This window comes from Cicer arietinum, chromosome 2, assembly GCF_000331145.2.
Source record: "Cicer arietinum cultivar CDC Frontier isolate Library 1 chromosome 2, Cicar.CDCFrontier_v2.0, whole genome shotgun sequence".
Taxonomy (NCBI): Eukaryota; Viridiplantae; Streptophyta; class Magnoliopsida; order Fabales; family Fabaceae; genus Cicer; species Cicer arietinum.
The window spans coordinates 3,588,196-3,606,757 of NC_021161.2; the positions used below are offsets into that span (position 1 = coordinate 3,588,196).

Sequence of the window (18,562 nt, forward strand, 5' to 3'; positions counted from 1 at the left end):
ATATCTATAAATAACTAGTATTAATAAAAAAACATATTTTAGAGAAAAAAAAACAAATCTAGTAAATTGAAAGGAGTTTATATATTTAAGAATAATTTTTTTTTCTCAATGGATTGTTTGTAATTAGACACAAAGATGTTAATATTTTTTCAGTCATGCTAATTAAGAAAGGAAATAAAAATGATTTTTGTGTGGAAAATTTTTCAAATTTTAAAATATCAAGAGTTGAATGCTTCTAAGATTATATTTATGCATTTAGTGTCTTAATAAGTGTCATTGAGACACTTGTTAATATTTTCTATATTTTATTATTAATTATTTTTTAAAGTATATTTGTTCATTTTATATTTGATCATATGATTTTTTCGCTAACATATTTACAATATTATAAAAAGTTATTATATAAAAAATCTTAAAATCTAATTTCTAGGGTCATACAAATTTTTATTTTTTTATTTTTTAATCTTTAGTTTATGGTGTTTAAAAAATTCTTATTTCATTAATTACAAGTTAAATTTTTTAAAATTTTATGGAGAACTTTTTTATAATGTTATAAACATACTAGTAAGAACTAAAAAATTTTGTAGAATAATTTTTTAAAGATTAAAAAAATGTAAAAGAAAAATTACAAGAACTAAATTTTTTAAAATTTTATATGAAAACTATTGGATCTTAAAAGTTGTGAGTTATATTTAGGCTAATACCACTAAAGAGAGAGAGACAAATATATATCTTTTTATAATTGCTCAATAAACTTTAAATTCTTCTTACACACAGTTCTCTAAGACCATATCCATCACTCTAAGTTTTTCTCACTTTTACTATATGTCTATAGCATTATGTGTGTTCTACTATCTAATAACACTTGTGTGTATATGTAGTTGACTAATTGGGTGATCTGCAAGATTTACGAGCATAAGCGTATTTACGAACATAAGCGTGGAGATGCAATTGGAAATGCTAAAAAAAGGAAGTGTGAAAACGAAAATCTCAAAGGTGAAAATATGGAAGAAGTGTTTCCTATTCAAAATTCATCTCCATCTACTTCTTCCACTCCTTCTGCCGCTTCTCCTCCTCCGCCTCCATCTACTCCTCCGCCCTTGCTTCCGGAGATGTCTTCTGATGACATTGACATGGCTAACTTTGCTCAAAATTTAGAAAATGAATTGTTGGATAGTTAAATCCCTTTTGAAAGGGCATAATCGAAGTATAGTGTCGAATAATTTAGTATAACTGTTGAATTCTACAGTAGCGACCTCAATGAAATCAGTTATAATGATCATGCGTGTTATTGTGAAAAAATATGGTTGACATGCTCAATTGGGTGATATTATTGAATTAGATGTGTTACTATGAAGTTAAATGAAGTTTTTGAAAGCCATCCAAGGAATTGGTTAATTTTTGGACATGCTTCGTTTGCTAATCTTAAATTATTAAAATTGTTATTTTGTATGTGATTTATTTACTTTAGAATTGGAAACTTGTTTTTTTTCTGCACTCTTTTCTATTGACTATGATTTTATGATTTTGGATATTTAGTAATTGTTATTTTTTAATGCTTGTAATTTTGTAATATTATTAATGTTTATTAGGGTAGATGATATATAGTGGTTTTAAAATGTCAATCTAATTGAGATGTATTGCTCTAAATTGAAATTATTAAAATCTTAACTATTTGTGATCTTCTCTATCTTAAGATAGATTAAATAGTCTTCTTTAATTTCTATTGTAAATGATTTTTTAAACAATTTTGATGATAATAAATAAGAGGAGATCTTAAATTATTCTGCTTGATAATCCAACCGTTTAATTATTGACATATAATATTAATGATTAAGTATACAAAATTTATATAAATCCAAAAATTGTAGTTATGTAATCTAACCATCAGTATTTATTTATTTTTTAAAAAAATGTTTATTTGAAATTATCTAACAAAGTATCAACTAGTTTAAAATTTTTATAAAGTTTTGTAGAATTAATATGCTCAATAACAACTTTTAATTTTACAGTTGTATTAGTAAAATTTATCGTTTATATTAAGTTGGGGAACAACTAATTATAAGATCTTCTTATGGTTAATGGATCTCCACCCATAATAAATAGATTATTAATGTTTTTTCAAGAGAAAATACACATATGTAACATGATCAAGAGATTTCATTTTTATGTCTACGGCACAAGAAAATGTCATGAGTTGACCCTGCTAGACCGTACCTATAGTGTTTTAAAATTGAACACCGATCCGATCAATTGAGTAATGGTCAAATCTGTGGGTCACTGGTTTGGACCGTGTTGATATAGTCTATATTTTAAAAAATAAAAAATTGTGACATTAATTTAATACCTGAAATTATCTATTATACTAAATTTTATTTTATTGTATAAATTTTAAAATATAAAAGATATAACAATTTATTTTCTAGAGATGTAATGTTAATTTTAATATTTTTTAGTAAAATGTTAACATATTAAGTGCTTAATGGCTATACACTAATTATAATTTTACGTATAATTACAACTCTACATCTTATAAAATAATTATATTATATAACAACTTTTTTTAAAAACTACTACATTTTTTAATTTTATTGGATGTTAATATGAAAGTTTGGGTGTTGTGTTGACGTAAATGTGATGTAATTTTTTTATATATTTACCAGAATTAGTTTTTTTTAAAGGTATGAATATTAGTTATTGATTATAAACTTTCATATATGACGTTGTAATTATACGTTTCTTTTAATTTTAGTTTGATAAATTTTATTGTTTTATTGTTTTCTTTATAACTGTTTTTTGTTTTGTCTTTAGTTATTTTTTATTTTATTTTAATCTTTACAAAATTGTTTTTATCTATATTGTCTATACAATTTTTTATTTTGCTAATAATTGAAAAAATAAAATCAAATATATTTTGCTAATAATTGAAAAATAAAATTAAATATTGTATATATTATAGGGACTCAGTTTAAAAAAATAATTTTATAGAAATTAAAATAAACGTAAACAAAAAAGAAATATTGAAAAAAAATTGTAGAGAAACAAAAACTTTGATTATATATCGTTATGCAATAAAATCTTAATGAACAAGTGCCAGTATAATCAACAGGAACTAAAATTATGTATTTTACATAGACTTATTTAAATAAAAACAATTTTTTATGGACGAAAACATGCAAATATATATTAGAAACCAACCAAAGTTATCTTTATAGTACTAAGATTATTACGAATGATTGGAAATATCGGATACATTTGTTTCAGATTTATTTATGAAAAATTATGTTTTCAAACAAAAAAATTCATTTTAAGATCATAACCAACGATTGCAGATATTTGATGTATTTGTTTTAGTTTTATATATGAAAAAAATTATATTTTCAAACAAAAAAATTATTTTGTAGTGTTTGAATAGAGTTTGTTTCAAAAAAATTTTAAAATTATTTTATTAAACAAATTATACGAGAAAAAATGATGCAGTTATTACGTAACTTATTATTAACCTATTATTTGCATATAATAAGTTAATAATTTATTATTAAATTATTATTTACATATTTTTGTGATGATATAGAGAAATGAGATAGTAGAGTGTAATGGAAATAGTAGATAGATATTGATGGGAAGAAAGGAGATAGAGATGAATAACAAAATAAAAACATATACATGTATTTAGAAAAATAATGTATTTAAAAAAAACTTTAATCGAACATGTTTTTTAAAAAACTATATTTGTTTGCTCTTTATGGTAATTTGATAGTTTAAAAAAATTATTTTTATAAAATTGTAAAAAAATCAATTTAAAAAAAAAAACCATTTTTACAATAGTAAACAAAGAGGAATTAAATTTTTTTTAAAAAAAAAAATCTCTAAATTATTTAAAATAAAATTTATTTTTATTTAAATTTAATTTGAAGGATTAAAATCAAATAATATGAATATTACATAGACTTATTTAAATTAAATTTTTTAGGAATTAAAATAAAGACTAAAAATCAAGAAAACATTATCTCTATAGTACTGAGATCATAACGACCTATTGGCAACATTATCGCCATAGTTTTTCAAGCGATTGTGTCATATCCGTAATATTTGTTAATTTTTTTACTAAGTACTTGTTCAGTATTTATGAGTCGGTTTGTGCCTTATCAATTCATTAGTTAATTGTTTTTTTTTCTTTTATGCGCCACTTTTTTCGTTCTCTTCACGCATTAACCTATTGCCATTTTTCTCTTTACATGCTACTCTAATTCAGAGTATAGTTTAATGTGTATATAAAGATTTTTTTTTTAATTATTAAAATTGCACCTGTTTTTTGAAATTATATGGACTCTATATTTAATGATTAATGAACTAAAATCAAATAACATGTATTTTACATAGACTTATTTAAATAAAACCTCTTTTTTATGAACCAAAACATGCAAATACTAATAGCCAAAAAAAATTATTTTTATAGTATCAAGATCATAACGAACGATTGCAAATATTTGATACGTTTATTTCAGATTTATTTATGAAAATCTATGTTTTCAAGCAAGAAAAAATAATTTTGTAGTGTTTGCATAGTATTTATTTCAGATTTTAAAAAAATCATCTTGTTAAAATATTATTAATTAAATAGAATGATGTAATTACCTTTCTTCCTTTGGAAAGAATCAAAATATCTTCTATCAATTTTTATTATGTTTTTCTCCTTCAATTCTCCGCGTCAATTTATTAGTTGTCCAAACTGCCCTTTTAAAGTACTTCTATTTATTTATTTTGTTAGTCAATTTTTTATTTTATTTTATTTTATGAATACTCAAATTACATTAATCAATTTTGAGATGTGTAATCAATTTTGAGATGTGTATGTAAACTAATAAGTTTGGAAGTGGTTAATTTGAAATATTTCAATTGCTCGTTTATATTTTTTTTTTTTTTTACTATTTAGATTCTAGAAACTACTAAATACTACCTGATTATGGATTACCAATTTAGTTAACGATATGTTACTTTAGGAACTAAATTTAGTTAATGATAAGTTACTTTATGAACTGTTTTACCTATGTAATTTAACATTTTTGCCGACTTAAATATCAATTATAATGCAATTTAAAAAATGCGAAAAATTTTGAGAGTGATGAAAGAACTATTATGGAATAACATTAAAATTGAACTATTTCTAAACACTTGTATGACGGTAAATTGATATGGGTAAAATATCATGTGAATTTGTATGGATAGAGCATTGTATAACTTGTATATGAACTAAATTTTATTTTTCCAATTTTTTTAATTATTAAAATTGCACTTATTTATTTATTTATTATAGGTCCCATTTTTAAGATCAGAACATGACCTCATAATCTATTACTTGTATATTTTCATGATGATATATTTATATATTTGTTTTTCATGACGATTTGAACATTGTGAAATAGAGGAACTAAATTCATTGATTTGTTTATAAAAAGGAGATGTAGAGAGATGAGATAGTAGAATGTGAGAGAGATAATAGATAGAGATTGGAGGGAGTAAGAGAGATAGAGATGCATAAGAGAATATAGGGTGTATTTAAAAAAATATTTTTTCCAATCGAACATGTTTACTTAATTTTTTTTTGTCCTTTATGATAATTTTATATTTTAAAAAAAAAATTTTTTACAAAATTGTACATAAACAAGTTAAAAATTAATTTAAAAAAATAATTTTAACAAAAATAAACAAATGAAAATTAAAATATTTTTAAAAAAATCTCTAAAATATAATCTCTAAATTGTCCAAAATAAAAATCCGTTTTATTTAAACTTAAACAAACCCACCTTTTATGCCATAGTTTGTGAAGCCCTTGTGTCCTATTCATAATAACTGTTATTTATGGGCCAGTTTGAAAGTATAGTATATATAGTTTTGTTTTTGACTTTTTTTTGAAGAATTACATATTGACACTGCAACCGAGAAGAACTCATTCAGTTACCTAATTAGAACACTGGTACGCTTTCTTTCTCTAAGCATTCTTAATATTTTCCTGTGTAGCAATTTTAGTTTTATTGTTAATCCTATTCATATGATTCAATCTTTCAAGAAGTTAATTCATATATTTTTTAACAAATTATTGTTTTCTTTTCACACCAAAAAATGTTTTATCATTTTCTTCATCAAAATTTAATTCATGTTTTAAACTTAAATAAATGATTTCTTCTTCTTTGAATCAATATGAATGACTGAATGTGGGTGTTTGTTGGTTGATGATAATATATAATATGTTAATGATGATTGCAATAATAATAACATCGTATTGCTTAAAAATAAAACAATAAGAGGATATTGAATTTGCATGGAAAGTTAATGATCCCATAAATTTTTATTGTTTTGATGCTATGAATTTGCATGGAAAATTAATGATGGCAGAATCTTCTTTTTCTTTTTAATTTTTAATTTATATTTTACAACTTTTTAATGTGAACTTGTTTTATGGCTACAAGTGTGCATCTGTTCAAACTTTAAGTCATGTTAAGATGTACTCTTAGAGTTAAAATCATTATTATATGCTTTTTAGAATATTTTTCCCTTTTGAACGAATATTTATATTATAGGAGCAAATTTCGCTTTCTGTTCAGAACTATCACATTTTACATATCGCTTTATTTTATTTTTGTTTTATTCATATAGACATACTGATTTTAAGTCGGTGACCACCCCCTTAAAAAAATGCTATTTTTGTATATTCCGTTATTACAATAAAGAGGAGTTTGTGAATTATGTACTTTTTATTTCAATTAATATCAAATATTTCTAAAATATAACTTTGCACTGTTTTTTTCTATTAAAAAAAAATTAATCATAATATTTTTCATCAATTAACGTCCTTCTTCTTTGTTTTTTCAGTTGATAAAAGTGATATATTCAATATGTTAAACGAAGTGCTACAAATGTTACCACCGGGTTATAAGTTTCTACCAACTGATGTTGAGTTAATCAAATACTATTTACAACCAAAGATTGCTAATCATCATATTATTGCTGGTCCAATTTATGACGTGGATGTTTATCAAATTCGCCTAATAATCCTTTATGGTATAGTATACTTTATCATTTTTAATTTTTTTTTATCTAACTTTCAAAATATTATCCATTGTAAAAATGTGTGTGAGGTTTGAAAGTCTGTAAAAACCAAATAGAACTATTGTCAAAAATGTCGTCGATTTAAGTTAGAAATTATCATGTAAACTTTAAAGATTTATTCACAAAAAATATCGACAAATGCGGTCCACCATAGCTTTCACCTTAAAAGTTCTCCCTCTAAAATAAAATATAAATAAAATAAATATTTGAAAACTGATGTATATATTTTTAATTTTAAATCAAATACATCAACTTTTTATATGTTATTTTTTATTATATTTCATTCCAAATGGAATACGTATATGTAATTATTAAAAAAAATTAAAAGTATTTATATCAACTAATTGAGTTAATTTTTGTTTATAAACAGCCATGTATAAACGTGAAGGAGAGCAACATACATATTTCTTCACTAAAAGAAATAGGAAATATCCAAAAGGAGAACGTCCAGATCGTGGTGTTAGAGGTTTTGGTTTCTGGAAAGCTACTGGAATTGATCATCCAATAAATGACAATGGCACTATAATTGGATTTAAAAAGACTTTGGTATTTTATAGAGGAAATCCTAAAGGTGGTGACAAAACTAATTGGATTATGCAAGAGTACACCATAAATATTGAGAATATTGAGAGCACAAGTACAACTCCTACTTCTCAGGTAAAATAAATAATAGTATTTTTTTAAGCAATTTCAAAATGATGATGCATAAAAATTTATTTCTGATTGATCAATGGATACTTGATAAGTACCTATTGCATATTTTACTTTTATTATAAAAAATTGTATGTATAATTAATGTATTTATTTTGTATAAAAATATCACTAAATTATCATTTGTGTACAGATATATTTAATATTGACTTTTTATACTTATAATATATATTTTAGGAAAAAAAAATCTTGTAAATTGAAAGGAGTTTATATTTAAGGATAATTTTTTTTTTCTCAATGGATTGTTTGTAATTAAAGACAAAGATGTTAATATTTTTTCGGTCATGCTAATTAAGAAAGGAAATAAAAATGATTTTTGTGTGGAAAAATTTTCAAATTTTAAATATCAATGAGTTGAATGCTTCTATGATTATATTTATGCATTTAGTGTCTTAATAACTTGTTAACATTTTCTATATTTTTTTATTAGTCATATTATAATTACATTTGTTTGTTTTTAATTATCAGTATATGTTTGATCATATGATTTTTCGCAGACATATTTACAATATTATAAAAAGTTATTTTATAAATAAACAAAAAATAAAATTTATTTTCTGGGGTCATATATATTTTTTTCATTTTTTTAATCTTTAATTTATGGCGTTTAAAAAGTTCTTGTTTCATTCATCGCAAATTAAAAAAAATTATATATGAAGTATTGGATCTTAAAAGTTGTGAGTTATATTTCTGTTAATATCATTAAAGAGAAACAAACATATAACCTTTTATAAGTGCTCAATAAACCTTAAATTCTTTCTACACATTGTTCTCTAAGACCATATCCATCACTCAAAATTTTGTTCACTTTTACTACATGTCTATAGCATTATGTGTGTTCTACTATCTAATAACACTTGTGTGTATATGTAGTTGAATAATTGGGTGATTTGCAAGATTTATGAGCATAAGCGTGGAGATGCAATTGGAAAAGCTAAAAAAAGGAAGCATGAAAATGAAAATCTCGAAGGTGAAAATATGGAAGAAGTCATTCCTACTCCAAATTCATCTCCATCTACTCCTCTCACTCCTACCGCCACTTCTCCTCCTCTGTCTCCATCTACTCCTCCCACTCCTGCCGCCACTTCTCCTCCTCCGCCCTTGCTTCCGGAGATGTCTTCTAATGACATTGACATGGCTAATTTTCAAAATGGCGATTATGATATATCTTCTATTTTAAACTTTGATCAAAATTTAGAAAATGAAATGTTTGATATAGACCAATTGTTGGATAGTTAAATCCCTTTTCAAAGGGCAACATCGAAGTACAGTGTTGAATAATTCAATGTAATTGTTGAATTCTATGGTAGCGAACTCAATAAAGTCAGTTATAATGATCATGCATATTATTGTGAAAAAATATGGTTGACGTGTTCAATTAAGTGATACTATTGAATTACATGTGTTACTATGAAGGTAAATTGTGTTTTTGGTAGCCGTCCAAAGGATTGATTAACTTTTAGAGATGCTTTGTTTGCTAATCTTAAACTATTAAAATTGTTTTTTTCATGTGATTTCTTTGCTTTAGAATTGGAATCTTAATTTTTTTTTCTGCGGTCTTTTGTCTCGACTATGATTTTATGATTTTGTATATTTAGTAATTGTTGTTTTTTGATGCATGTACTTTTGTAATATTGATTAGGGTGGATGATATATAGTGATTTTATAATTCAATTTAATTGAAATATTATTTATATGATATGATGTTTTTGCATTCTAATTTTTATTTAAAAAAATTATATTTTAGAATAATATCGTTCTATGGCACTTTTGACTATGTAGTTGCTTTGACTCATCTTAATTGGGGGTAGTTTGGTTATGTGATTGTTCTATAAAAAATGTTATTGTATAATACTTTGTCGTTGAAATGTTTTTCCCCACCAATAATCATTTGGCTTTTATAGATTCACAAATGTGATTGTTCTCCACTAATCCTTTGATTAATTTTTATGACTATACCACTGTTAATATAATAAATTGAGAACATGTTAAAGTAACTACTTGTTTTGCAAATAAAGACGTTCGACTCTAATCAAATTTAAGATAAATAATATAAAAAATAGTGTCGGTTTAAGGGTAAGACCACTAAAACAATCGCTTTAAATTTTTATGAAAAATAAAATTTTTGTTGAGACAAAATCTCTCAATTGGTTTTAATGATAACAAAATTAATTAAAAGATTATGATTATGTTAATGACTAATCTGTGCTTTTGAGTGTATTTATATAAGTAAACAGGTTATCATTCATTAAGGAAAAAGAAGAAAATTCTGAGTTAAATGCTAAGTATGAAAGTGCCGAGGATGGCCTCACGAGCTGGTGAAACTGCAGTTCTGCATCCTCGCAGATTTGAATTCATTAAACAAAGGCATAATAGTATTAAAGAATGAATTATTTGAATTCATTCAACAAGGGCAGAATAGTATTAAAGAATGAATTGTTTGATTCATTCAATAAAGGCAAAATACTATTAAAAATATTTAAAGAAAGGCCTTTGAAGAAAAATAGCAAGAATACAAGAGAAATGTACGAGGAATGATGATACTAGCATGTGCCTATAGTCAATATCTTGAAAAGCTTTCCAAGACTTTATGAAAGCAACTCATCATGTCATAGGCAAAAAGACTATATGTACCATTATGTGATTAAATAAGATTATAAAGTCAATCTTCAAAAAGGCAACAACAAACAAGTCTTAAATAACTTGATCACATGTCTTAAGACAATGAAAGAAGAAAGAAGGCCTTCACGTGAAGCCTTCACAAAGCCTTGAAGAAAGGAATAAAAAGGACATCATATGTTCTTACAAGGCATTAAATGGAGGAAAGAGAAAAAGCTCGCATGTGAAGCTTTATGAAGCCATTGAAGAAAGAGAATGAAAAGGACTTCACACAATATTCAAACATTAAAGAAAGGAAAGAGAAAAGGACAACACATGTCCCCAAGTGCCAAGAAAATAGTACCTCGTACTTGAACAAGGAATGCATATTTTCAAATGAGCTGAATGGCATTTTCGTAAATATGAAGAAAAGCCTTGGCATTTCACAAATGAATTTTCCAACGGTCATAAATGGCTTGGCTTATGAAATGAACATCACAAGAACTCTATAAATTGCAGCAAGCTGATCTTCATCAAATATACAACACATTGCATTAAAAAAGATCATAAATCTTAAAGCTTTCAAGAAGCAACACATTATATCTTCATACTTTCTACAAATCCTACATTAGATCTTTGTTAATCTTTTGAGAAAGTATTTAGAATCAATCACTCTTTTATCACACTGTAATTTCCACGTGAGGTACACTTGGAAATATTTGAAATCTGATTGTAAGCTTGGTGAAGCTTGAGAATACACAAGTTGTAATCATCCTCGGTCAGAGGTTGATCTGTTTGAACAATATTGAAATCTCACAAGGGTGTGAGGACTGAAAGTAGCCATCTTTGGGTGAACCAGTATAAAAACAGTGTGTGTCAATCTTATATTGCTTCTTAACTTTTTAACTCGTTTTGAATTTAAAAGTTTTGAAAACCCATCCTCGGGCTTGCCATCCTCGGCAAGAGGATAGTTTTTGAAACACTTGAAAACTATTTTTAACAGCAAAATCCCTATTCAACCCCCCTTCTAGTGATATTTAGCTACATCAATTTTTACTTTATTAAAATGTCTTTTTAAAAAATTACTTAATAAAAAACCTCAAATTTTAATATTTTTAAAATTAAAATATATAAATATTTTCTAAATTTAATATTATTTCAACAATATTAAATCAATTAAAAAATAAATATTATCTGAAATTAATTATATTTTAATTTAGTAATATCATATTAAAATTTAAAAAATCCACTTTAACTTAAAAAGTTGCACATAGACTTATATTTTTTTACACATCATTTTTTAAAATGAGGTTTAATTATGGACAATAAGGTAATAGAAACAACCAAACGGTTTGTTTGATCAATGATCATAATACCAGATATGATAGAATATATGATATCATAAAAAAATAATTTATATATTAATCCTTATAAATATAATTTAAAATATAAATAAAAATTGAAAATATATATTATATTAAATTAAAAATAAAATATTAATAATTAATTTTAAAAGATATATAACAAATTAAAAATCTATTGAATTATTATATTTCAAAATAAAATTACTATTAAAAATTATAAAAATATTAATATAAATTTAAAATTTAAAAATATATAATATTGTTACAAGAATAGTTGTGTAATTTAGACATAATATATACCGTATCTTATCTAACATACAAAATAGAATTATTTAGTTATTAATCATTTTTCTAAATATAAAATTGTGTGTTTAAGGGTGTTAATGGGTATTTTAAAATATAAAATTATTTTATTACTTATTTAATTTTTTATAGTATTTTTTAATTTACAAAATTTTAAAAATATTATAAATTAATTTAGAAAAAAAAATGCAATTGTTTCGTAAAAGTAATTTTGTCATTTAAATATAACATTTTATTATGTTATAATAAAATATGTACAGAAAAATTATATATATTCTATATAAATACTATATAAAGTTAAATGTACTTTTAGTACCCCTATTTTTTTCAAAGTTAACTTTTAGTTCTTCAATTTCTAAAGTTTAAATATTTAGTCCTCTTGTTTTACATGCTATGAGAGGTTTTTTTTTTGCCCCCTCTGTTTTTTTTAATTATGTATATTTCATTAATGACATAGCAGAGATGCGACATTAGTGAATTGGAAAATATGAGGACACATCAACATTTAATTTCCATTTTGTTATTATTAATTTATTATATTTTTTTAATAATTAAATAATATTATTTTTATGAGAATAAAAAAATTTACCCTTAAGTACTAACTCAACTGATAAAATATCGATATTAAAATACGAAAAATTATGAGAGTGATGAAAGAATTGTTGCAAGATGGAATAACATTAAAATCGAACTATTTTTAAACACTTGTATGATCGTAAATTGATATGGATAAAATATCATGTGAATTTGTATGGATAAAGCATTGTATAACTTATATATGAACTAAATTTTATTTTTCTAATTTTTTTAATTATTAAAATTGCACTTTTTTTATTATAGGTCCCATTTTTAAGATCATAACATGACCTCATAATCTATTACTTGTATATTTTCGTGATGATATATTTATATATTTGTTTTTCATGACGATTTGAACATTGTGAAATAGAGGAACTAAATTCATTGATTTGTTTATAAAAAGGAGATGTAGAGAGATGAGATAGTAGAATGTGAGAGAGATAATAGATAGAGATTAGAGGGAGTAAGAAAGATAGAGATGCATAATAGAATATAGAGTATATGTAAAAAATATTTTTTTCAACGGAACATGTTTCCTTGAATTTTTTTTTTGTCCTTTATGATAATTTTATATTTTAAAAAAAATCATTTTTACAAAATTGTATATAAACAAGTTAAAAATAATTTTAACAAAAATAAACAAATGAAAATTAAAATATTTTTAAAAAAAATCTCTAAAAAATAATCTCTAAATTGTCCAAAATAAAAATCCGTTTTATTTAAACTTAAAAATCCGTTTTATTCTCTAAGCATTCTTAATATTTAAATAATATTGAGAGCAAAATTAAAAAAACAGAAAACGAATTGTTTGCAAGATTTACGAGCATAAGCGTGGAGATGCAATTGGAAATGCTAAAAAAAGGAAGCATGAAAACGAAAATCTCGAAGGTGAAAATATGGAAGAAGTCATTCCTACTCCAAATTCATCTCCATCTACTCCTCTCACTCCTACCGCCACTTCTCCTCCTCTGTCTCCATCTACTCCTCCCACTCCTACCGCCACTTCTCCTCCTCCGCCCTTGCTTCCGGAGATGTCTTCTGATGATATTGACATGGCTAATTTTCAAAATTGCGATTATGATATATCTTCAATTTTAAACTTTGATCAAAATTTAGAAAATGAAATGTTTGATATAGACCAATTGTTGGATAGTTAAATCCCTTTTCAAAGGGCAACATCGAAGTACAATGTTGAATAATTCAATGTAATTGTTGAATTCTATGGTAACGAACTCAATAAAGTCAGTTATAATGATCATGCATATTATTGTGAAAAAATATGGTTGACGTGTTCAATTAAGTGATACTATTGAATTACATGTGTTACTATGAAGTTAAATTGTGTTTTTGGTAGCCGTCCAAAGGATTGATTAACTTTTAGAGATGCTTTGTTTGCTAATCTTAAACTATTAAAATTGTTTTTTTCATGTGATTTCTTTACTTTAGAATTGGAATCTTAATTTTTTTTTCTGCGGTCTTTTGTCTCGACTATGATTTTATGATTTTGTATATTTAGTAATTGTTATTTTTTGATACATGTACTTTTGTAATATTGATTAGGGTGGATTATATATAGTGATTTTATAATTCAATTTAATTGAAATATTATTTATATGATATGATGTTTTTGCATTTTAATTTTTATTTAAAAAAATTATATTTTAGAATAATATAGTTCTATGGCACTTTTGACTATGTAGTTGCTTTGACTCATCTTAATTGGGGGTAGTTTGGTTATGTGATTGTTCTATAAAAAAAAGTTATTGTATAATACTTTGTCGTTGAAATGTTTTTCCCCACCAATAATCATTTGGCTTTTATAGAATCACAAATGTGATTGTTCTCCACTAATCCTTTGATTAATTTTTATGACTATACCACTGTTAATATAATAAATTGAGAACACGTTAAAGGAACTACTTGTTTTGCAAATAAGGACGTTCGACTCTAATCAAATTTAAGATAAATAATATAAAAAGTAGTGTCGGTTTAAGGGTAAGACCACTAAAACAATCGCTTTAAATTTCTATGAAAAATAAAATTTTTATTTTATCAAAATGTCTTTTTAAAAAATTACTTAATAAAAAACCTCAAAATTTAATATTTTTAAAATTAAAATATATAAATATTTTCTAAATTTAATATTATTTCATCAATATTAAATCAATTAAAAAATAAATATTATCTGACATTAATTATATTTTAATTTAGTAATATCATATTAAAATTTAAAAAATCCACTTTAACTTAAAAAGTTGCACATAGACTTATATTTTTTACATATCATTTTTTAAAATGAGGTTTAATTATGGACAATAAGGTAATAGAAACAACCGAACGGTTTGTTTGATCAATGATCATAATAACAGATATGATAGAATATATGATATCATAAAAAAATAATTTATATATTAATCCTTATAAAAAAATTTAAAATATAAATAAAAATTGAAAATATATATTATATTAAATTAAAAATAAAATATTAATAATTAAACTTAAAAGATATATAACAAATTAAAAATCTATTGAATTATTATATTTCAAAATTATAAAAATATTAATATAAATTTAAAATTTAAAAATATATAATATTGTTACTAGAATAGTTGTGTAATTTAGACATAATATATACCGTATCTTATCTAACATACAAAAGAGAATTATTTAGTTATTAATCATTTTTCTAAATATAAAATTGTGTGTTTAAGGGTGTTAATGGGTATTTTAAAATATAAAATTATTTTATTACTTATTTAATTTTTTATAGTATTTTTTTTAATTTACAAAATTTTAAAAATATTATAAATTAATTTAGAAAAAAAGGCAATTGTTTCGTAAAAATAATTTTATCATTTAAATATAACATTTTATTATGTTATAATAAAATATATATGTACAGAAAAATTATATATATTCTATATAAATACTATATAAAGTTAAATGTACTTTTAGTACCCCTATTTTTTTCAAAGTTAACTTTTAGTTCTTCAATTTCTAAAGTTTAAATTTGTAGTCCTCTTGTTTTACATGCTATGAGAGGTTTTTTTTTGCCCCCTCTGTTTTTTTTAATTATGTATATTTCATTAATGACATAGCAGAGATGCGACATTAGTGAATTGGAAAATATGAGGACACATCAACATTTAATTTCTATTTTATTATTATTAACTTATTATATTTTTTTAATAATTAAATAATGTTAGTTTTATGAGAATAAAAAAAAGTTATCCTTAAGTACTAACTCAACTGATAAAATATCGATATTGTTAGGTTGAATGTCATATATTAGTTTCAAATTCAAGATCTCGTAGTTAACTGAATTAATAAAATAAAATAAAAATTAATATGAGAAGAAATAAATTTTAAGGATCAATATAATATAATAATAAAGAAATCTGAAATGACTTATTCAAAAAGTAAAAATATATTATTTGTTGATTAGAAGTTGTCACCTCAACAATCTTAATGACACTTCGACATATGTTCACTTTTAAATGGAGTCTAATTGAAGTTCAAAAAAAGGGTCTTAGCATTCATATTTTGAATTTTAAATGATTTAATTGTGAAATCCTAAACCCCAAAATGACATATAATAATTTATACTAGATTTGTTTGAGTAAAATTTGCAGCGGATAAAGAAAATTTATTTAGAATGAAATAAAAATTTTTGTAACTAATTTAGGATATCACGTTTCTCAAAGTACACATGGAACAATTCAAACTTTATTACTCAATTAAAATATTTTAATCTAAATAAACTTGATTTGACTATAATTTCTTAATTTAATTTCTAAAATTTACTAATACTAAGATTATCATATTAAAAGTCATTGGTAATTAAATAAGTAAAATACAAAGTAAAACCTAATCTTAAACTATTAAAATTGTTTTTTTCATGTGATTTCTTTACTTTAGAATTGGAATCTTAATTTTTTTTTCTGCGGTCTTTTGTCTCGACTATGATTTTATGATTTTGTATATTTAGTAATTGTTATTTTTTGATACATGTACTTTTGTAATATTGATTAGGGTGGATTATATATAGTGATTTTATAATTCAATTTAATTGAAATATTATTTATATGATATGATGTTTTTGCATTTTAATTTTTATTTAAAAAAATTATATTTTAGAATAATATAGTTCTATGGCACTTTTGACTATGTAGTTGCTTTGACTCATCTTAATTGGGGGTAGTTTGGTTATGTGATTGTTCTATAAAAAAAAGTTATTGTATAATACTTTGTCGTTGAAATGTTTTTCCCCACCAATAATCATTTGGCTTTTATAGAATCACAAATGTGATTGTTCTCCACTAATCCTTTGATTAATTTTTATGACTATACCACTGTTAATATAATAAATTGAGAACACGTTAAAGGAACTACTTGTTTTGCAAATAAGGACGTTCGACTCTAATCAAATTTAAGATAAATAATATAAAAAGTAGTGTCGGTTTAAGGGTAAGACCACTAAAACAATCGCTTTAAATTTCTATGAAAAATAAAATTTTTATTTTATCAAAATGTCTTTTTAAAAAATTACTTAATAAAAAACCTCAAAATTTAATATTTTTAAAATTAAAATATATAAATATTTTCTAAATTTAATATTATTTCATCAATATTAAATCAATTAAAAAATAAATATTATCTGACATTAATTATATTTTAATTTAGTAATATCATATTAAAATTTAAAAAATCCACTTTAACTTAAAAAGTTGCACATAGACTTATATTTTTTACATATCATTTTTTAAAATGAGGTTTAATTATGGACAATAAGGTAATAGAAACAACCGAACGGTTTGTTTGATCAATGATCATAATAACAGATATGATAGAATATATGATATCATAAAAAAATAATTTATATATTAATCCTTATAAAAAAATTTAAAATATAAATAAAAATTGAAAATATATATTATATTAAATTAAAAATAAAATATTAATAATTAAACTTAAAAGATATATAACAAATTAAAAATCTATTGAATTATTATATTTCAAAATTATAAAAATATTAATATAAATTTAAAATTTAAAAATATATAATATTGTTACTAGAATAGTTGTGTAATTTAGACATAATATATACCGTATCTTATCTAACATACAAAAGAGAATTATTTAGTTATTAATCATTTTTCTAAATATAAAATTGTGTGTTTAAGGGTGTTAATGGGTATTTTAAAATATAAAATTATTTTATTACTTATTTAATTTTTTATAGTATTTTTTTTAATTTACAAAATTTTAAAAATATTATAAATTAATTTAGAAAAAAAGGCAATTGTTTCGTAAAAATAATTTTATCATTTAAATATAACATTTTATTATGTTATAATAAAATATATATGTACAGAAAAATTATATATATTCTATATAAATACTATATAAAGTTAAATGTATTTTTAGTACCCCTATTTTCTTCAAAGTTAACTTTTAGTTCTTCAATTTCTAAAGTTTAAATTTGTAGTCCTCTTGTTTTACATGCTATGAGAGGTTTTTTTTTGCCCCCTCTGTTTTTTTTAATTATGTATATTTCATTAATGACATAGCAGAGATGCGACATTAGTGAATTGGAAAATATGAGGACACATCAACATTTAATTTCTATTTTATTATTATTAACTTATTATATTTTTTTAATAATTAAATAATGTTAGTTTTATGAGAATAAAAAAAAGTTATCCTTAAGTACTAACTCAACTGATAAAATATCGATATTGTTAGGTTGAATGTCATATATTAGTTTCAAATTCAAGATCTCGTAGTTAACTGAATTAATAAAATAAAATAAAAATTAATATGAGAAGAAATAAATTTTAAGGATCAATATAATATAATAATAAAGAAATCTGAAATGACTTATTCAAAAAGTAAAA

The 18,562-nt window shown here is 22.9% G+C and overlaps 1 protein-coding gene across 1 annotated transcript; it reads left to right on the top strand.

Annotated features, from left to right (window-relative positions):
• Positions 1-7,482: 7,482 nt before the first annotated feature.
• Positions 7,483-9,060, top strand: LOC101503375 (NAC domain-containing protein 1-like). The gene is made up of 2 exons (XM_012719892.1): positions 7,483-7,767; positions 8,695-9,060. The coding sequence occupies exons 1-2, from the start codon at positions 7,483-7,485 to the stop codon at positions 9,058-9,060; spliced, it is 651 nt and encodes a 216-aa protein (XP_012575346.1).
• Positions 9,061-18,562: the final 9,502 nt, after the last annotated feature.